The following is a 23582-nucleotide window of genomic DNA, read 5'->3' as shown; positions in this document are numbered from 1 at the left end:
GCCTAGTATATAAGCAAACCCTTCACTCTCATTTGTAACATCATTCTTATTCATACATTTTAATATATATTCTTGTATCTCAATGGAGATCTTAATATTCCAAGTTTTCTGGAGTATTTAAATTGAAGGTCGAACATTGTTCGTACCATTTGGTACTAGAGTTGTTCGATCCTCTGACCGCTCAACTGCTGCACAGAGCCAGTCATCCTTTGGCATTCAAACTTTCGTCAACATTGTTGCTGTCGAGATTGAAGTGTTTCACTACACAAATTTTGGAGTTTCTCCATCTTGCCAAAAGAAAAAAAAGAATAATTAAAAAAAATATTATAAAAAAAGGGTTATATATATACTTAAAAAAATTATATATATAAAAATTTGAAACAAAAGGAAAAAATTATTAAAAAATTATAAAAAATATATTAAAAAAGGAATTAAAAAAAAGAGAATATATATACAAATCTGGGAAACCAATTATAATATATATATATAATTGAAGATTTTTTTTTTTTGTTGGTTTATTAAATATAAAAAGGTAAAAAAAAGGTCAAAGGGGAAAAAAATAAAAAGGGTCACAGTTGTCATATGCAGTCGCAACCCACCACACAAACGAACGTTGAGTTGCGTTCTGTTCTTTCACCGCCAACCCAACCCGCCACATAAATGGACGCCGAGCTGCGTTTTGCAAAGACAAATCTCGATCTAGTCAATAACACAACTCAAGAAGAGGACAAACTAGTTGAACTAAAGATTCACTCAGAAGTTGCAGTTCTAGCAACAAAAGATTCAAGTGAAGATCCATAAATTAATCATTCAACTTCCATAACTAAAGGAAATCAGGTGCTTCAAATAAATCAAGAAAATGACACAAACAAGATAAGAGAATCAAATCACTATAATTCCTTATCGGCATCCGAATCATGAGAGTAGACAACTCAATCAAACTACGTCTTTAGAACAGAAACAACAAATTGATGTTCCGAAAAATTTTAATGTCAGTGCAATCCACTCATGTGATATCAATTTATCACAAGTTTCCAGTCACCGCAAGTTTCCACAAAATATTAATCTAGGATGGTTCGATCCCTTCTCAGTGTGACATTTTTGTTTATCACTTAGAGGATCATATCAACTTGTATCAACGAAGATGACAGTTTTGAAACGAGAAGACATTCACAACAAAAAGGATCAAGCCTTTTCATCAGCAAGCTTTGAGGACAAAACTTTTTGAAAAGGAAGATAATGTTATAAATAAAATATATTAAATATAAAATGATAATTGTAATAATGATTAGTTAATTAGTAATTAGGTTGAAGAGGCATGTCTAAATGGGACATGACTTTCTATGAAGAGGCACCTGCCTAGTATATAAGCAGGCCCCTCACTCTCATTTGTAACATCATTCTTATTCGCACATTTTAATATATATTCTTGTATCTCAATGGAGATCTTAATATTCCAAGTCTTCTGGACTATTTAACTTGAAGGTCGAACTTTGTTCGTACCACAAAGTGCAGAAATGCCTTGCACAGTATTTGTCATTTCCTATGCTATATATATGATATGAAGCCTCAGTTCTATTTTCTCTGCCTCAAAATGTTGACCAGATTGGAAATGTGCTGTAGCTGCTAATATATGGAAGAAAAGAAAACCTGTGCATATAGAACCAGATCAGAGGGGGTCAATGATGCAGTTGTTGAATCTGCCGCACTTGAGTATAATACTGTTGATTCTTTGAACCCATCAACTGCCTAGATTCTATTTTAGTAGCAGACTGTGTTGTCTTCTGCTGCTGCTGAAAAGGCTTGTTGCCTGAAAAGCTTGGAAACATATGATTAGGGGAAAACAGAATGATAAATATCCACAATAGCACCTGAGCCTGCATCAGCTATACCATTCTGAACAGATAAATGCACATCAAATTGAGTTTCAGCTTGGCTATTTTCCAATTGCATTCCTGCCCCTGTTTGATATTTCCTAGATAATGGGTTTAACTTTACATTTTCCCCATTAACTGGTGTCCCACTACTTGAAGTCTCAAATTACCCACCTTGGAATCCTTCTGTTTAGAAGCTCGTTCACTGCACATAGATCCAGCCCTTTATTCTAGTAAATTAACCTTTCCTTATCCATGAATTGTGTAGAAGATGGGGAACCTCCGTATCATGTTCAGGATAATTCGTTTGAAATCCATCCTTGTTAAAAGATGCACAGAAGTTGGCTTCACCAGTATTTGATGATGATAACTTTTGCTGCATTGCTTCACTTCATGAGCCAACATATGAACTTGGATTTACAAACTGAATAATATGACTGGACTGATTGTTATCACATGTTTCCTAAGCTGAATCAAGGCCAGTTCAACTGTTTTCACTGGAAACATACTCTCCATCTACTTATGTCTTTTATATTGTACTTCTAGGATTGTCAATCACACCGTTTATTCCAGTCAAATTTTAAGTAAAATTTAATACATCAGCAAGCTGTTTATGTTTTCTTGATAGCTGAGACTTTAATTTATCTTATCATTCCTTCTACTGTTAGAAAATGCTTTGAAGGTGCTCACCACATTTCTCCAAAACAGACCTATTCTTAACTCTTCTACCTTTTTATATCCTGCCCCATTCATCAAAAGGCAAGTAAATTTTTTACTAAAAGTACCCTTGCTAGAAGAAGGGGTAACATGCCCTTCTTGCTTACTAAGAGACATATCCTGCAATGTGGTCTGTTTTTCATACCAAAGCTTCAAAAACTTCTTTTGCACATCAATATTCACTGTATCAACATTTGTCCATCCAAGGATATCCCAAAACAATATCCACATCATCCATATTTATAGCATAAAAATATGAATGCAACACATATTTATCCATGGTAATTGCAAATCTTTAAAAATTTGAACATTTTCACCCTCAATTTGTGTGCTTTGAATATTCTTTGCAGGTATTTGCAATCTTTTAGCCACTCAACAATTGATGAAATTATGTTTTCCACTAGGGTTCATAGAACACCTTTTGTTGAATACATCCATAAACTTGTAATAATAAGTTGTCACATGAGAATAAATCCCTAGTGCTCTTCTTATCTTCTTCACAACATGAGACCACCTGTCTAAAACTATTTTTTCATATTCTTCATCTGAAAGATCCTTCTTCCTGCTATAGTGAATCGAATTCCACCATTTTTCTGCATCATTTTTTAAATTCATCCAATCAAAAATCTTGAGAAGTTTCCATGTAACGACTTGATATTTTTTTATGTATTCTTCAATACCCATCATCTTTTCCATCAAAATACATCTTGCCAAAAATAAAACAAAGGTTTTAAAGAGAATCACTTTTCGATGGAGCTCATTTCTTCTTTATGTAGTTAGGGGTCGAGGCCGGAAATGTAAAATCACAATAATTTATGTTATACTTCTCAGATTGGCTATTATGATCCCAATTATGAAATGCCACAACTTCTCTGGATCTAATGGCACTTGTTTGACTGGAATCTGTGCAAGCTATCAAAATATATCCAATCTGTGAAATTCACAGCTGTTTCTGAAAGAACCCCAAAAAAATTGTCGATAACTTCATTTCTTGGACTGTGGTTTGGACGAGTTTTTTTGTTTGTTTGAAAATTTGGGTTTTTTTGAGAGATTCAATTTTACACAAAGTTTCAGAAATCGACCTGAATGTTACTTTCCTCTCTCTCTCTCTCTCCAGAGTAAAAAATTAGCAAAGTGAAAAAAATATTCCAACCTTGTGCCCATAAATCTCCCACTTCATGTCCAAGAAAAGGCTCTAATACCACTTGTACTAAAATTATTATTAGACATAAAAGAGAATCCACCATGAAACTTTTAAGATAAAAGCTAAAACACCAAAGATATCCAAGACATTCACCATAATCAACACTAAGAATATAGAGTGAAGAACTCTTAAGGTAGGGTAACACCATCAAATAATCCTTATGGAAGGAATCATTCCACAAGCCACACTTGCGGCAGGACAATACATTTCAACATATCTCCAATACAGTGGTATTCGACGTTCGTATGTATTTATACGTTCTTATGAGCATTCGTAAGGCTCTATGCTAAAATACCCCTTATTATTATATTATTTCTTTTAAAATTACATAGTGGGCCTATTCTATTATTATGGCCACATTACATTCATTATCCCTTTGGGTATCTCATTAGGTGTTCCATATTATCTTCCTTAGGTTCATCATCAAATACTCCTTATGAAAGAATCACTCCATAAACCATGCTTGCTATACAACAAAACAATTCATCACATCTCCAATACAATGATACTCATATGTATTTATACTTTTTCATAAATATTTAAAGGCCTCTATGCCAAATAACGTTTATTATTATATTATTTCTTCTAATTACATAGTGGATCTATTCCATTATTATGCTCACATTTATTCATTATCCCCTTGGGTACCTCCTTAGGTATCCCAAATTAATAAATTATCTTCCCTAGGTACATTAAAGATGCCCTCTTTTCTTCTATCAATACTGCTATCAAATACATCATTGGGCTTCTCCCCTTGAGGATTTGTTCAAGATGAACATCGATATGCAAGGTCCTTGATGGAGACTCTGGGGGTGGGCATGTGGTAAACAGATTCAACAGTTTGATTCCTGGAAATTGTACTCCCTTGCCTCACCACAAGGATGTGCTGGCCCCTGTTCTTAATGTCCTTGGATATTATGGCCACATTACATTCATTACCCGTTTGTGTATCTCCTTAGGTGTTCCATATTATCTTCCCTAGGTTCACCGTCAAATACTCCTTATGAAAGAATCGCTCCATAAGCCATGCTTGCCATAAGACAATACAATTCGTCTCATCTTCAATACAATGATATTCGCGTATTTATATTTTTTCACAAGTATTTAAATTTTAAAAGCATCTATGCCAAATACCTCTTACTATTATATTATTTCCTTTTAATTACATAGTGGATCTATTATGGCCACATTTATTCATTATCGCCTTGTGTACCTCCTTAGGTATCCCAAATTAATAAATTATCCTCCCTAGGTACATTAAAGATGCCCTCTTTTCTTCTATCAGTACTGCAATCAAAGACATTATTGGGTTTCTCCCAATTCAGGATTTGTTCAAGATGAGCATCGATATGCAGGGTTCTTTATGGAGACTCTGGGGGTGGGCACGTGGCAAACAGATTCAACAGCTTGATTCCTGGAAATTGTACTCCTTGCCTCACCGCAAGCATGTGCTGGCCCCTGTTCTTAATGTCCTTGGATTCTTCCAATCCTGAGGATATGTAGATTTGTGGATTTCATAGCATTTGGTTCTTGCAGGTTGTGTTAGACACTGAGGTATTTACTATTTGCATGGCTAGTCTTTTATCAGAGGATCCCATTCAGGACGTGTGTGGCTAAAAGTGGAATGACGGATGGAACATTCTGTAATTTGTAGTAAACAAGCGACAGTGAAGCACATTTTCTGGCACTGCCCATTTGGCAGGGACTGCTGGCAACACATTAACGATAATTATTCAGTTCTCTTTCAGGGAAAAGTTCTTTGAAGAGCTGCACGTTTTGGCAACTCTAGAGATCTAGTGCTCTTAGCCTTCACAGGGATTTGGAACTGCCGTAGAGTTACTATGTTCACCAACTGGAAGTTCAGATGCTAATCTCCTTTTGCTGACAAGGTCGGTTCATTCCAGTCTTTCTGTTGTAATTGGTGGGAAGAGATATGTATGCAGTTGTTGGCTAAATGTTATCTGCTTATTAAATATGCTAAGGAATTAGATGCTCCAGTTTATCAGGTTTTATTTCTGCTCTAGTGGCACTGAGAAAGAGGATATCATTGAATATGCCCTTCCACCTTTTTTTTCTTTTTTTCTGTAAACATTTCTATTCTAATATAACCCGCATTTTAAAAAAATGGTGAAATTTGTAGTGGTGTGGTTATTTTTTGGTAAGTGGAAACACATTTTCTGATCTTGTGTGGGCTATGATTCCAATCTCTGGATTATCATGCCCTCTATTAAAGGTGGGAGCCATCAAACTCGGCCAAAATACACATTCTTCTAGGACTCTATGTGTTACAGGGTTTGACCCTGGCTCATTTGCATGGCGATGCCCCGTGTCAAGTTTCAACCACTAGACCATGGCCTGATAGCCTTGGTAGTGAGATGGTTTAATCCCTGTGTAAATTTACATTAATTTGTAGTCTTCATTGTTCTGGGGCTCTATGCCTGACAGGGTTTGTCCCTGGACCATTTGCATGGTAATGCCCCATGTCAACTGCTAGATGATGGCCCAATAGCTTTGGTAGTGATTTAGATTAATTGCTGTGTCAAATTACATCAAGTTTTAGTCTTTAGTTTGATCGTTGAATCCATAAAATATTGATTGAATGATAGATTGGTTTATGCTTAATTGGTTCTTTGAACTCTTTTGAACAGCTTATGGAGGCGATATGCTGCAGACAATTGGTTACATATATGCAAGGCAAGCGGCAAAGGAACTTGGAAAGAAAGCCATATATTTGGGTGTACCATTTATAGCTGAATGGTTCAGAAACAAAGGGCATTTTATAAAATCTCAGGTCACCGCAGCAACAGGTCTGAAAGTTTACTCTAATTTTTCTCAAATTAACATCGCACTATTTTGTAATAGCATTCATAGTTTAACTGTCATTCCTCTGTTGTCCGGGGGTGTGGTAGGTGCTTTTGCGCTACTACAATTACAAGAAGATATGAAAAGGCAACTCAGTACAGAGGGGAATTATTCTGAAGGTGATTTGGAAGCATATCTACAGTCCAACAAAGAGTTGATGATTAACTCACTCTGGAAACTAAATGTGGCTGATATTGAAGGCACCCTCTCACATGTGTGTCAGATGGTAAGATTTTGCCAGAAATTAAAACCTATTACTGTGGGCATTTATTTTTTAATATTATTCATACAAAAAGTTTCTGCTGCATGAACTCATCGTTAACATCGGCATTATTGACCCCACTGGGTTTTTATTTTATCTATCACCTGGTTCATTCTTTTTGATGAAAGTGTGGCGTATCTTTTCATGGATATTTTGTCTCAATAACTTTGAACATGTTTTCTCTTTTGGTTTATGATAGATCTAAGACCTGTCAAATGATATAGAGTAAGAAGTTGACACTTGAATCTATTTGACAGGTCTTGCAAGATAACACTGCAAAGAAAGAAGATCTTCGAGCTCGTGCAAAGGGTTTGAAAACTCTGGGAAAGATTTTCCAAGTAAGAATTTTCAATGTTTGTTCAATGTTAGTAGATTTTTGTGTCAAAGTAATTGCTTTTCAGAGTACTTATGCTTCAAGGAAGTAATTTTGCAACGCGTGTTCTTGTTGGTTGTTTAAGTATTTCTAGCATTATCTTCATTTTTAGTGTTCAAATTCAATAGAGGTGTACATGATGTAATTGCTCAAGACCTACATATTATGTGCAATAAGGGAAAAAAATGTTTCGATGACAAATGACAACAGTTGTATCACAAAGTAGACGACAAAAGGCAACAATTATATCGCAAAGTAGATGCTCCAAAGTAGTACTAACATTGATAACTAATGATATCTATTGTTTACATTAGATGCATCTTTACGGTCACATGTTAAAGGCCTTCAAAAACATCTAATAGTATTTCTATGGATTGACTGATGTAGTGAGGTTTTTTGTTGTTGATTGCATGCTTGGCCTTACCTGTTACTGCAGTGGCTATTAGTTTAGAAACAATTCATATTTAACCAGTTTTCCCAAGAGAACTTGTAATAATTTTTAAATGCTCGACTTTGTTTTCTTCTATTGATTGCATTGTATGTTTAGGTTGCTTTTATTTTCTTGCTTGTGTTGGACAGAAGGCAATGTTGATTTTCTTGCATTAACTGATGTGCTTTATAAACACATTAAAATGGGTGCACAGACTGCAAAAATACAAAATGGAGATGGAGTTCCAGAAAGAGACACTACTCCTAGGTTGGATAGGGAAGAAAGCAGCAACTATGCAAGCTCTCCCGATACATCACCAAAGACTCCAACCAGATCGACTCCACTTTCGTCTCAGGTACTATACAGTAACGAGTCTCTGATTTAAATTTATGGTTATGCTTGATTGCATTGTAACAGTTTTCTCTGCCCCAGAGGTATACATTATAGAACCAATGCTTATAACAGACATTTTCAGTAGTTAATTAAGCAAGTTGTTTGTTTAAGAAACACCTCTCCTTGCTCTCTCCTGATTTTTCCTTTGTTATCTTTGATGGAGATTGTTATACTTGCATTTTCATTGCAACTTCGTACTTGCAGTACAGTTGTAGGCTGTAGCAATTCAAGCACAGGAATTTTCTGTTGCATTTTGAATAGGTTTCTAATTTCCAATCCTTTAGTTTGGTTGTCAATACATCGCAGTCATGCTGACCTCTATTTATACATGCACAATCCTAGCTGGGTTGCATATCCTTCAAATCACAATCTCAAACTAATTGGCGTTATGGTTAGTTCTGTTAAAAAGAATATGATGATGTTAAAATCAAAACCTCAAACTAGTCGTTATTACGGTTAGTTCTGACTAAAAGAATGTAATGTTGCCAAACAGAAGCCTTGTTGAAGGCAGCTTTCAATAGTGAATAGAGAATTTTTTTACACCAAGCATGTCTTCTGCTTAAAGGTGAAAGAAGATTGATTCTATAAGGGATTTGTTTTTCTTTTTTTGCGCGTTTTTATTGCATTCTTTTCCAACTAACAGTGGTCTTTCAGTAATTGGAGGATATCTTATATGCATTATATCCCTTAACTTACATTTGTCCAAAGTCTTGACAAAGAGTGCTCTTGTTGAGGGAAGAAATAAAGGCTCAGTCCATAGCTCCAAAACAGCCAGTCCCCCCTCCCATCTGTAAAGAAAACCACTTGGTTGGTTGGTTGATATATTTCGTTATGGCCAAGCCCCCCATAAAGAAATCAGCCAGTTTGTTACGGCCATCGCCCATGAAGTGATCAGCAAGCTAGTTTGTGACAACCAGCCTTCTGGAAGGCTGTCCCCATAGCTGAGAAATTTTCTGCCTGCCATTTGTTGCCAAAAAGAGGCACTGGGTAGCCTCAGGGAAAGAGAGAAAACAGGGCAATTAAGCTAATTTTGATTTACCAGCCAGATTGGCAGCTGTTTCCAAGAAAATGTGTCAAGTAGCATGATAAGTTCCCAGAGATAGGAGGTTAGGTTATTCCAGAGAGTTTAGACAATGATGACATTGAAGGGTTAAGAATACATTTTCAGAAATTGGTCTTGCTGCTATGCATAAAAAAGTCACCAGCTGATGTCATTAAATGTTATCTCTTGAGATCTATGTTACCAGGATAGGAATATGGTTTTGAATACATTAAGTGTTGAAAATGTAGTGAGTAAAGGTCTGCTGGCTTGTGCCTTAGCCAGTAAAGACCTCAATTTGTCTTTTTCTCAGTATGAGTGCTAGCTGATGAGACAGACATCAGTTAGGATGCGTTTATTTCCAGTTTACTCGAATGATGATCAAGATGGCACGTGTAGAGTTGGAGCTTCAGTCAAAAGGAGTCTTTATAATTTTTTCTTTCTTTAAACAGAAAGGGTAAGGGTTTTCATATTAATAAATCTGGATTAGGGACCAGATCCCTTACATAGTTTTTCCAATACAAAATTTCTGCTGACCAAAGACTGTTAAAAAAAGTTGCAAGCTCTGGGGCTGCTACTCGATCTTAAGCTAAATACATTAACACTGTAGATTCTACAAAAACTTTCAAGTATTAAACAAAATTTACATAGCATCATCTGAAAATATATATGCACAGGATGCGACCCAAGATTGTTGATTTTTTAACTAGGGCATTGCTTAGAACAATTTCTTGTTTTCACATCTTCAAATCATCATTAAAATAATTCTTTAATCAGTTATAAGAAAACCATTCATAAGCATAAAAGAACAGTAGAAAAACACTGTAGAAACATTAAGAAACCATGAGACACAAGACAGAAATTAGACTCACAGCCAGGGCAAAACCCACAAGGGGAAACCGAGAAAAAGTCCTTCCTTATGAGAGAGAGAGCGTTTCCAGATTCATCAATACATCATAAATAACAATAGCAGAATAATAGCCAAACCAGTAACCGGAATCATGATTAAGTGCCATGACAAAAACCAAGCTCCTGAAATTTCGGCCCTCCCTGCAATTTCATTGGATCAGAGATGCACAAGATTCCAAATGAGGAGCAAATGTCTCTTATTTATCGACTTGAGGGGTTGAATGGGTGCCTCTTGGGGGCCCAGCCAACCTAAAATAATATCAAGCTGACTTATAAAATATTTTGGAGGCAAATTATAAATTCAAATTTTCAATTTCTTCACACGATGAAAATACCGACCGCAACTACCCAATTTTTCAACACTCCCTGTTAGCTAGGGAGGTACTTTTCATTCTCTCTCAAGATCAACCTTCCTGACCAGCTCATAGGTCTCACAACATTTAGCCTAAGTAAGAGATCATTAATGCAAGCCTCTCTCTCTGTCAGGATCAGTCTCTCAGACCAATCCATAGGTCTCACAACACAGCCTACGGGAGGAATCACAAATGCATCCCTCGGACCACAAGATCTCAAAGCACACAGAATACGGGAGGAATCATCATATCAATGCATTTCCTAGACCACAAGGTTTCACAACACACAACCTACGGAATGAATCATCAAGTCAATGCATCTCCTGGACCACAATGTCTCACAGCATACAGCCTACAGGAGGAATCATGATGCTTTGTAATCAATGCTTCCTCCTAAATGGATTCTCAGCCATTCTAGATTCTCCACATAAACATCATCAACCAGTTCAATAGCAACAATGTAGCCACAATGGTTCTCAGTACTTTATCAAACATTTCAGCAAACAACAGTATCCAGCTTGTTCATTCAATTTTATCTGGAGCTTCTCACAGAAGCAAATATCAGTAAGCATAGTTGAATCCAGCAGACAATAAGCAACTTCTTACATAAGCAAATATCAACAACCTACTCATTAGCAAAAGCAAAAGATCAAATAGATCAACAACCAACTTCACAAATCAACAATATTTCCAGCTTCAATCGTGCTATATGTAGCGGGGTCATCCATGTCATTCAATTTCAAACCAATACAACTCCGAAAATAATTCCATGCATTAGGTGGTTCAATTAGCCAATTAGAAGAATCCATCAAATCAAGAGTCTTGCATCTTCTTCAACCAAGTTTCAGTGGATTCACAGTCCATTATTCCACAACCAGGCTCATACCAATCTTACAATACTTTAATCAACTCCCTCTTGCACTCGATGTAGAGGACCTCAGTCCTTATCAGAAACACATCGTCAACACATAGCAGAAAAATCATGGGCATTTATTCAACAGATTTGGATCATCATCATTCTTCAAGACGTCTAGCCAACTCCATCTTGGAAGTCACGACTGACTTCTTTTTGTCATAGATCAAAACATGCTTAGGCTGTTCTGGTCTGCTCTCTCTGAATCCAAGGCCCTTCCCATCATGAGTGTTTTTGTCACTTTGTTCTTCCATCTTTTCAACAATTACCATAGCCTTGTCACATTTTATCACGTTCCTACAATCCGCACTAGAATGCCATGGAAGAACAAATACAACCAAGCAAGACATACAAAGACAAGAGACTCATAGTGAAACAATAATAGAAATAATGAAGAAAGTACTTATCTCTAGAGAGTGTGTCAGTGCCCTCTTGATCTTAGTCTCCTTGGGTCCAGCCAACCTTGTTCAATTCATCAAGGAGTTAATCTCGTCCATATCAAGAAATCCACATCATCAAAGAGTCCACATCATCATCATCATTAAGGAGTCTATATCATCGAGTCCACATCATCATCATCATTAAGGAGTCTAGACTCTATATCATCGAGTCCACATCATAATCATCAACAGCAAGTCCACATCATCATCGTTATCAACATTATCAATGAGTCCACATCATCGTCATCAATGAGTGCACTTCATCATCATCAACCAGTTCACATCATCATCATCAACAACATTATCAATGAGTCCACATCATCACCATCAACAACGAGATTATTACATCATCATTATCAACATTATCAAAGAATCCATGTCATTATCATCAACCAGTCCACATCATCATTGTCAACAATGAACATCATCAACGAGTTCACATCATCATCATCAACATTATCAATGAGTCCACATCATTGTCATCAATGAGCCCACATCATCATCATCAACAACGAGTTCACATCATCATCATTGCGTCATCATAATCAACATTATCAATGAGTCAACATCATCATCAACATTTCAATGAGTCCATATCGTCATTATCAACATCATCAACGAATTCACATCATCATCATCAACATTATCGACAAGTCCACATCATCGTCATCAACAAACCCACATCTTCATCATCAACAATGAGTCCACCTCATCATCATCATCAACATTATCAACATTATCAACATTAAGAGATCATATGAGCATCAAGAAGTCCATATCATCATTAAGAAGTTCAGATTCTACATTATCATCAAGAAATTTACATTATCCACATCATTAAGGAGACACAGTTTCTTCTTTTAAGCGATCATATTTTGAATCGCCTTAGACACAAGACACAAAAATTAGACTCATAGCCAGGGAAAAACCCACAAGCGGAAAACCCAGAAAAGTCCTTCCTTATGAGAGAGAGAGAGAGCGTTTCTAGATTCATCAATACATCATAAATAACAATAGCAAACTAATAGCCAAACCGGTAACTAGAATCATGATCAAGTGCCATGACAAAAACCAAGCTCCTGAAATTTCATCCCTCCCTGCAATTTCGTTGGATTAGAGATGCACAAGATTCCAAATGAGGAGCAAATGTATCTTATTTATAGATTTGAGGGGGTCGAATGGGTGCCTCTTGGGGGCCCAACCGACCTAAAATAATATCAAGCTGACTCAAGCTGACTTTTAAAATATTTTGGAGGCAAATTATAAATTCAAAATTTCAATTTCTTCACACGATGAAAATACCGTCCGCAACTACCAATTTTTCAACACTCCCTCTTAGCTAGGGAGGTACTTTTCATTCTCTCTCAAGATCAACCTTCCTGACTAGCTCATAGGTCTCACAACATTTAGCCTAAGTAAGAGATCATAAATGCAAGTCTCTGTCTCTATCAAGATCAGTCTCCCAGACCAATCCATAGGTCTCACAACACACAGCCTACGGGAGGAATCACAAATGCATCTCACGGACCACAAGTTCTCCTAGCACACAAAGTATGAGAGGAGTCATCATATCAATGCATCTCCCAGACCACAAGGTTTCACAACACACAACCTACGGAAGGAATCATTAAGTCAATGCATCTCCTGGACCACAATGTCTCACAGCATACAACCTACAGGAGGAAATGATGCTTTGTAATCAATTCTCCCTCCTAAAGGGATTCTCAGCCATTCTAGTTTCTCCACATAAACATCATCAACCAGTTCAATAGCAAAAATGTAGCCACAATGGTTCTCAGTTCTTTATCAAACATTTCAGCAAACAACAATATCCAATTTGTTGATTCAATTTTATCTGGAGCTTCTCACAGAAGCAAATATCAGTAACCATAGTTGAATCTAGCAGACAATAAGCAACTTCTCACATAAGCAAATATCAACAACCTACTCATTAGCAAAAGCAAAAGATCAAATAGATCAACAACCAACTTCACAAATCAACAATATTTCCAGCTTCAATCGTGCTATATGTAGCGGGGTCATCCATGTCATTCAATTTCAAACCAATACAACTCCGAAAATAATTCCATGCATCAGGTGGTTCAATTAGCCAATTAGAAGAATCCATCAAATCAAGAGTCTTGTATCTTCTTCAAATTTTCTTCAACCAAGTGTCAATGGACTCACAGTCCATTATTCCACAACCAGGCTCATACCAATCTTACAATTCTTTAATCAACTCCCTCTTGCACTCGATATAAAGGACCGTAGTCCTTGTCAAAAACACATTGTCAACACATAGCAGAAAAATCACGGGCATTTATTCAACACATTTGGATCATCATCATTCTTCAAGACGTCTAGCCAACTCCATCTTGGAAGTCACGACGGACTTCCTTTTTTCATAGATCAAAACATGCATAGGCTGTTCTGGTTTTCTCTCTCTAAATCCAAGGCCCTTCCCATCATGAGTGTTCGTGTCACTTTGTTCTTCCATCTTTTCAACAATTACCATAGCCTTGTCATATTTTATCATGTTCCTACAATCCTCACTAGAATGCCATGGAAGAACAAATACAACCAAGCAAGACATACAAAGACAAGAGATTTATAGTGAAACAATAATAGAAATAATAAAGAAAATACTTATCTCTAGAGAGTGTGTCAGCATCCTCTTGATCTTAGTCTTCTTGGGTCTAGTCAACCTTGTTCAATTCATCAAGGAGTTAATCTCGTCCATATCAAGAAATCCACATCATCCAAGAGTCCACATCATCATCATCATCATTAAGGAGTTTATATCATCGAGTCCACATCATCATCATCAACAACGAGTCCACGTCATCATCATTATCAACATTATCAACGAGTCCACATCATCGTCATCAATTTCATCATCATCAACGAGTTCACATCATCATCATCATCAACATTATCAATGAGTCCACATCATCACCATCAACAACGAGGTCATTACATCATCATTATCAACATTATCAATGAATCCACGTCATTATCATCAAGAAGTCCACATCATCATCGAGTTCACATCATCATCATCATCAACGAGTTCACATGATTGTCATCAACGAGTCCACATCATCATCATCAACAACGAGTTCACATCATCATCATTACATCATCATAATCAACATTATCAATGAGTCCACATCATCATCTACATTATCAATGAGTCCACATCATCATTATCAACATCATCAACGAGTTCACATCATCATCTATATTATCAACGAGTCCACATCATCATTATCAACATCATCAACGAGTTCACATCATCATCATCAACATCATCAACAAGTCCACATCATCATCATCAACAAGCCCACATCTTCATCATCAACAATGAGTCCACCTCATCGTCATCATCAACATTATCAACATTAAGAGATCATATCAACATCAAGAAGTCCATATCATCATTAAGAAGTTCAAATTCTACATTATCATCGAGAATTCTCATCATCAAGAAATTTACATTTTCCACATCATCAAGGAGATACGGTTTCTTCTTTTAAGCGAGCATAATTTGGACCGCCTTAGATTTTCTCCCTCAAACCGTACCTAGGGATTACAAACCATAAACAATCGAATGTTAGTAATAATCAAAACAATAAAAGAAATACAAGATACTTATCTTTTGAGATCATGACAACTACCTCTTGATCTTTAGTCTTCTTGAATCCCAACTGCAATTAGCCTCAACATTAAGATGTCAAATCTAAGGTTCCTTTATTTAGGCGGAAGCAATCAGTCTAGAGACCCTGGATTCTAATTTTCAACCCCTTTTTGTCTTGAAAGGGTTTTGACTCCAAACCGTAATGATCAGTATTTTCAAACCCTGAAGCTTATCTTCATAAATCAAACCATAGGGATATGTTCAACGTTCATCCTTACACTTTCATCATTTGAAAATGTAGGGCTATCCTTACTAAAAATCAAGATATTTCAGGAATCAGGTCAGACATTTCAAAATATCAAATCCTAGATTCTCCAAAGGCCATAGAATCTTCAAATTTCCCAAAGTTTGACTAGGGTCTTACAAGCCCGAGAAATTCGACACATAATATTTTTAGATACGAGACTTCTGCACAAATTTTGGATAATATATGATTTAGATTAGTCAGGACGACTGTAGCTTCTTTGAGGGACTCCATATCCTTTGAACAAAGGCTTCTTGATCATCATCTCATGCTTCGGTTTTGATTTATTCATAGAAATATACAGGTTCAGACTTCAAGGAGCATTTGGAACTCATTTCGATTCTTTTGAGATGATTTCAAACTTGTATCACAATTTAGAGGGTCTTCCTTTTGAAATTAGGAGTCATGAATTTTTCAAAACATAACATTTGAATTGTATTTCCTTGCAACAATATGTGCTGAATTAATTTATTATTTATAGATTCTAGTACAAAGCTCCTGGGTATATAGCCATGATATTGGCAAGGATCTATACTTAAATATATACTAGTTCCATACCTCAAATCTCAATACGGTTTGACCTTATCTATGACTGTTGGAGATCGCAGAAGATTTTATATTATGTCCTCAAAGAAGTGACACAATTACATTGAGAATTCAAATGAAATTCCATACCTTAGTCTTAGATCTGGAACATATGGGAGTCGGCTAGATTGATGCTTTGAATTCAACTTAAATCAAACCTCCATGCTTCAGATCATAAGTTTAGCTATCATTACCCTTTTCGAAAAAAAGTTACATTATTCGGATCAAGGCTCATTCAACTATCATGCCAGACTTAGCAGGCCTATTGCTCAATGCAAGGATTTCCAAAGTAGTTTTTTAAGCTATTCTAGCGAACTTACAACTCAATCGTCTTTTAATGTTATTAAGCCACTGAAATTCAGGATAGATTCACATTCTCAATCATCATCTTTGAAAACTTTGAGAAGGGTTACAACCTATACAAACCATGTTTAATCCTAGAGATTCCATATTATTGTCCTTGTGCTATTCATCAAGGGTTATATATTCAAGTCGGATTGCTTCAATGGAGCTCGCTCTTATATATAAGACATGTATCATTTAGATTTGAATCAAACTTCTTAGATATGCCATTGGTCTTTAAGTTTATGCTTGACTACTTTACCTTTTCTCTACTCAAATTACAAGGGATTTGACCTTCAACAAATTTGAGGAGTCTTGGCCTTTCTTCATTAATACGATCTGCCGCACATGGATACCTTGACTTAAGTCATGGATCACACTTGAACAATCACAAAGAGAAATTCATATATGGCTTTAGGCTTCGGGATCCCACAAAAGCTCAACTTACATTATTCGTAGAGGATCAGATTATGATGTCATTCGAATGCCACAAGGATATTTTAGCTTGGATCCCATCATATAGATCTCACATTTTATTTTAGGATGCCATAAAGTTGCATAGACCATAGACCTCACATCAGAGAAGCCACAAAGACGCTTGCACAAAGAGATTAGCTCGCATGAATCCACACAGAAATAAATGCATACGTGATGCCACATAAATGAGCCCAGATTATGAAATGATAAGCCACATTTTTTAAATCAAATTTTGGTTATACCTGAGAGTGATGACCACAAGTCCGCAAGAGAATTCATCCGCAAATTTCTTCATAAACTTAAAGGCTTGAATGACCACAGGACTTGGGCTCTATTGTAGGGTTCGAATGACCTCTTTTTTAGATTAGGATGCAATTTAATTGACCACCATATGAGTTTTTGACACAAGGAATCACCATAGGTGCGGAGAGACTTCATCGATTTGATACATTCGAATGCCCAGGAAGCTCGCATCTACTAGAGATAATTTCACAATACTTTGAGGTAACCCAGACTAGAGACTTGACACATAAATATGTCACAGATCATTCGCTTCACAAAGAATCAATGCCTTCATCTCTGCTCTCCAGTGCCCCACAACTCTATTACCATGTTGATTTTTTAACTAGGGCATTGCTTAGAACAATGTCCTTGTTTTCACAACTTCAAATCATCATTAGCATTATGTAATTAATTCATTAATTAGTTATAATAAAATGATTCATAAGCATAAGAGAGCAATAGAAAAACATAGTAGAAACATTAAGAGACCATGAGACACAAGACATAGAAATTAGGCTCATAGCCAGGGTAAAACCCACAAGGAGAAATCCAGAAAAAGTCCTTCCTTATGTGGGAGAGTGAGTTTCTAGATATATTAATACACCATAAATAACTAGAATCATGATCAAGTGCCATGATAAAAATTAAGCACCTGAAATTTTGGCCTCTTCCTAAAATTTTGGCCCTCCCTGCAATATCGTTGGATCATAGATGAACAAGACCAATTTTATGATTCAAAATGAGGACCAATTTTATTCGTAGAATTGAGGAGGAGGTCGAATTGGTGCCTCTTGGGGGCCTAGCCGACCTAAAAGAATATGAAGCCAACTTTTAAAATATTTTGGAGGCAAATTATAAATTCAAAATTTTAACTTCTCGTGATGAATATATCGATCGCAACTACCCAATTTTTCAACAAAGACTTCATGACCAAAAACTCAACAACGATTGTTTCCATCGGTAGCATCTCTTTTGAGTCGACGAGTTCCTTTCCTTCAAGCGACGACGCTGGGACCTTCATCACCTGGAGCCGACTGCGAATTTCCAATTCCTGAGACTTCCATTGCATACAAGCGGATGCCAAGAGCTCAATTTTCCTCGCTAAGACCTTCGACAGTGAAAACAATGGCTTCATAAACAGGTTGAGGCGAGAACCCAATAATACTATGAGGAAACAAAGAATTCGATATAGAGGCAAGAACACAACCATTCCACAAGCCAAACATTTGCAGAAAATCTAAATCCATTACCTAAAGATGAGCTGGACAGAGAATTGACATGGAAGGAATGGCGTCAGACGACTACCATAACTCCATTCTTCGGCTCGAGGTCCTAGGCTCCGCAGCTAAGACGAGCTACCTTGGATCCCACCTGAGGGGGATTAAATAGAATAGACACCACTTTCTTTTTTCGGTCGAGGAGACCTACCACTTGTGAGCCTATTTAAGAAGCCAGAAAGAGAGAGAGAGAATGAATGTTGTCGGAAAGAGGCAATTTGCCGGAGGCCAGAACCCAATCCTTTATGAGAGCATGCCACTTTGCAATGGAGTAACAAGGAAACTGGCCACGTTTCCAAATGAAAGACGACCCTAGGCTTCAATAAGTCAAATCTCCAATGCTTGTGATTGGATAATCTCATTAAAACATAATTATAAGGAATCAAAATGCCCCATCCATTTGACCAAAAATTATAACTTTTTTAATCTTTATGGAACTAGAGAAATGTTGAGAATATTATCCACTTTGTTGAGAAATCTATAGGGCAATGATTACAATGATTTCTCTTTACTTGATAACTATGTTGCACGGGTTCCTGCACCCAAGTACCGAATTCGGGTACAGGTTCTTCCCAGAAGAACCCAGAAGAACCGGATTCTTCAAAAAAAAAAATTTGGGTTCTTTTCCTTTAATGGGTTCTTGGGTTCTTCGGGTTGGGTTCTTTGGGTTCTTTTAAAGGCTTGCTGGAATGAATGTCACAATTTCTTGCTGTTTCGGACTGTTTGCAACATGAGCCACAACTGTCAGTCCACTTTAATACACTCAATTTGCCTCCTACAGCTGTGGCATATTCCCTCTTCCTTGTTGTTGTCAAACGCTGAGCTGTAGGGCTTGATTCATGCCACTGTTTACACAAAACAGCTCACTGTTCACTAAGGAACAGACCTCGGCCTCCCTATGCAGACTCCTGTACCCAACTGAACCCCTAAACAGAGATGACAATGCCACAAACTTACCTCTACTCAGCCCAGACTTGTTAAATTTTTAATTTTTTATACTACATACTATAATATGAGAAGTATATGTTTCAGTTCTTCTAACCTGAAATAGTTGCAATTAGATTAATAAAGCGCAGAAAATCTTCATCATTTTTTGCATTAATGAATGGCATTACATAAATGCATTCATACACTGAATATAGCTCTGTGCTATTCTTTACAATATAAACCGTTCAGTGAGAATGTATTTCAACTCAATCATCTACACAACATTCAAGCCAGTTCATTATCTACCCTCTAACAATGGTGTTGCTTGCCCTTGCAATGTAATTTCACCATGGATCAACAAAATCCAATTAAATGGTTCAGAATTTGTTCAGGAGAAAGTAAAACAGTTTGAAAAATTGAATCATTACATTAACATATAAATTCTGTGGTTTTTTTAGGCTTGTGGCTACATTAAAGTATAAATTATGGCTGCTGGCAGCATATATTTCACTGCTGTCCCACCAAACACACAAGGCAGCCCAATAAAATAAAGTTTAAAATGTTGAGTCTTTGAGAACTCAGAATACTTTAGGATTTTTGAGCGTACTCCTGAGTTTGTAGGAAACTTGGCTAGTGTATCTCAGTCAGCTGTGTGTGACAAAATCTGTCCCATACCATGATTCATGTTAATATGTAAACAATGAACAGTTTTTCGGTGATAAATTTTGAAATTTCAATGTCAATTTTGAATGTTCAATGATGTGCATGTTTAAATGATTATCATTAAAGTTTTCTTGTTTAAAGTTGAAAAAATATACAAATTCAAATTCCATATATATTAATTATAAATTTATAATTTATAAAATATAATTATTAAAATTTAATATTATTATATTACCCAGCGAACCCACGCACCCTGTTTCCAAAAATGCCGTCCCCGTCCCCGTCCCCGAACCCACGTTTCCTGGGAACATAGCTTGATAACTACTTGTGATGTCTTTTTACTTATTAGCTTTGTTACTTATTATTATGATTGTGTATCATCAAACAACTACCCAAAACAAGAAGAACAAGAACACATAATATAGGCTGCAAGGCAGAGCCAAAACCTCTCCACTTGAGAGGAAAACCCACAAATCTCTTCTCTTCCTTATAGATTTTTCAATTGACGAATTCCAAGACCTTAAGATTGAACCCAATAACCCCCAAGACCAATACGAACCTCTCCAGATGATGTGCTAACTTTGATCCAGTCAAACCCAGTCAAATCTCTTCCAGTAGCACTTCTTCGACCTCCAACTGGAGAATTTCGACCTCTATTACAGATCCGAAATTTCGCCCCCCCAGCAGTTGCTACTGTCACATGTGTGAGCTTCGATTTGCCTTTAGAGCTTTCCTTTGACCTTTGCTTGCCTTTCGCTCACTTCTAGAGCTTGAGGATGACCCTTGGTGACCTTTGCTTGACCTTCTTACCTTCTTTTCTCCAATATCGAACTTGTAGATAGAAACCCTAGATTTGTTGCAGAAACCCTAGTCCTCCTTAGCATGTGTGAGAGAGAAATAGCCCAAACAAAAGTCTCCTTCGCCCTCTTCCTTCTTCACTGCCTTCTTCTTCCTCCTTATTCACTAGAATGAGTGATGGATGAATGTCTCTCAAGGAGGTCGAGTTTCCTCCTATATATAGGGTCTTCAAGGTGGATGCAAGTCTTTCTTTTAGGTTGACTTGCCAGCTGCCAGTCGGACTTGGTCTTGTTGGAAACATTGAGGGGGGGGTGAATCAATATTTCTTTTCAATTGTTACTTTTACTAGATAGATCACTTATATTTAGAACACAAAATGAACAATAGGAATAAATGCTTTTATTAATATATTCTTTACAATGAATCAAGTACAATATTGATAGGGCTCCAACCCTAGATGAAAACGCCCAGGCTCCAACCTAGGATGTGCCAAGCGCCTACTTGGACTTTCCAAGGCACCGACCCCAAGGACTCCATTCTTATATGTTGAATAAAGTGTAACTAGGTTCGGTCTTCATAATGACATGATCTTTGTATTTGATGTGATAAAAGAGAATAAATTATTTTTGTAATCTTGCTGCATGGGTTTCATGAGCAAGAAGTGTCACTAGGTAAAAGACTTCTTCTTGATGTCTTTAGGATTTATTTAAATGTCAAAGAGTCATGTGATGTTTATAAAAACTCTTTATGAGTTTATGTAAATATGTACAGGTCTTCCTAGTTGTCAAACAACCCTCCAAGACCAGGATCAATGCCTCAAAAACAAGTCTACAAAAGTCTGCAAGCAAAATCATCAAAGGATCTTCATGTCGGCTTCAATAAATAAATTAAATATATATTTAAATGACACGTCGGCTCAACATAAGGTCACGCCGGTTCAAAGGTTCATGTCGGCCTGCATATATGGCAAAACTACTATAAATAGCCTATTGAGTCATTCGCAAATAGGAGAATAGAACTCGCATAGAGGGATAACCGCAATGAAGAGGAGCGGCAGTAAAGAGGGGCCGCAGTAAGGAGGAGCCACAGTGAAGTGAAGTAGCCGCAGTAAGAATGAAGCCGCAATCAAGGTGAATGAAGCCGCTATCAAGGTTAATGAAGTCACAATCAAGGTTAGGTGAGCTGCAGTCTAGAAGGTAGAGAGCACACATGCTAGATCTCGCATGGAGAGGCAAGGTCTGATTGCACCTCGACTAGGGTATAAGGTGCAGTCATGGCCAGAACTCATAAATATGATATGGATGCATATCAGGTCGATATTCTACCTATGGATCAAGCTCGGATGAGAGGAGTATAGATCTCGGATGGGGTAACTATAGTAAGGTCTGAACTACATGGAGACCTAATCCTTGGTATGACCGTCTTCATATTACATGGATAAGGTATGACAGTGTGCAGTTTTTGATAGCAGTTTGATGAAGTTAACAAACACATGCTAATAATGAAGTAAAAATAAATTGTTTAAAGACTTCACAGATTGTTAATCATGTTAAAAGAAGGATCACTTTAATATGCATGCCCTCAGATTCTTCAACACTATATCTTCTTCTGCAGGCACCGAGTTGGATTCTTGAGGATTCCGATTCTCTAGGCCTCCAACCCTATCCTTCAATGCACCAACCTTGTTTGTTCGAGGCTCCAACATTCCGGGCACCAACCCTCTGGGCTCCAACCCAATGCAATACTTCGTCTCCATATGTTTGATAGTAATTCACGGCTCCAAATATTTTTCTTTACTGAGCCCTATCAATCTTCAGCTTCATCATATTCTCCACATCATATCATCAATGACAACCTTATCATGTGGAAGGTGTCACCACTGTCCTTCATTATACCCAAACACAATCTTCAAACTACCTCATCATGGTCTTCAATGGTGTTTCCACGATGTCTTCAATGAGTTGCTCAACAAAAATCTTCACCAACCAACTTGCTTCAATAAGACTTCAAGGGTTATTCAACAATGTTGTTGGTCTAGAGGATGTCCTTCAACTGTCTTCAAGTGTGCTCCAAAATAGGTCTTCAATGAATGCTTTCAACAACCTTTAATACAAATGCCTCAATGTATTCTCCAGGGTCTGCAAAATTATTTTCCCAGAAGTCTGTTCACAAAGGCGAGGTTTTGCTCATAAAAGGACTGCTCCAAAAGATGCTTCTAGTTTTGCTTCACAGGATGTCACTATTGTCCAAAGAGATACTGCAGTCAATGAATAGTCCAAGCACTGCAATCACCAATGAATAGCACGCTGTATACAGGGGTATGCACCAATGTTTGCAATCATCAAGGAATAACACACTATATTAGTGAGCACTGGACAATTCACAAAAGAAAGCTCCACACACCATACTGTCCACTCTATCCACACAGTCACACTGTCTTAATGAACGCTGCACTGTAGCCAGGAGTATTACCTCACTGGAAAGAACACTTCACTGCTTGAAGGTGCAAACCCACAGTCTG

General features: G+C 37.0%; 1 protein-coding gene across 3 annotated transcripts in view; it reads left to right on the top strand.

Annotated features, from left to right (window-relative positions):
* The window catches only part of LOC149156745 (chaperone protein dnaJ 10-like), a 155889-nt gene that overhangs the window by 79176 nt on the left and 53131 nt on the right, over positions 1-23582 (top strand). For all 3 annotated transcript variants that reach the window (XM_089438537.1, XM_089438536.1, XM_089438535.1), the window contains exons 6-9: positions 6444-6602; positions 6705-6883; positions 7177-7257; positions 7937-8077. In XM_089438537.1, the coding sequence (XP_089294663.1) occupies positions 6444-6602; positions 6705-6883; positions 7177-7257; positions 7937-8077 (560 nt within the window). The remainder of the gene's footprint in view (positions 1-6443; positions 6603-6704; positions 6884-7176; positions 7258-7936; positions 8078-23582) is intronic.

The sequence above is a fragment of the Pinus tabuliformis genome, chromosome 9, assembly GCF_031772625.1.
Source record: "Pinus tabuliformis cultivar Carrire ecotype Pingquan chromosome 9, CPIR1, whole genome shotgun sequence".
Taxonomy (NCBI): Eukaryota; Viridiplantae; Streptophyta; class Pinopsida; order Pinales; family Pinaceae; genus Pinus; species Pinus tabuliformis.
Note: the sequence above shows the minus strand (reverse complement) of the source record. Positions and strands in the feature narration are given on the sequence as shown.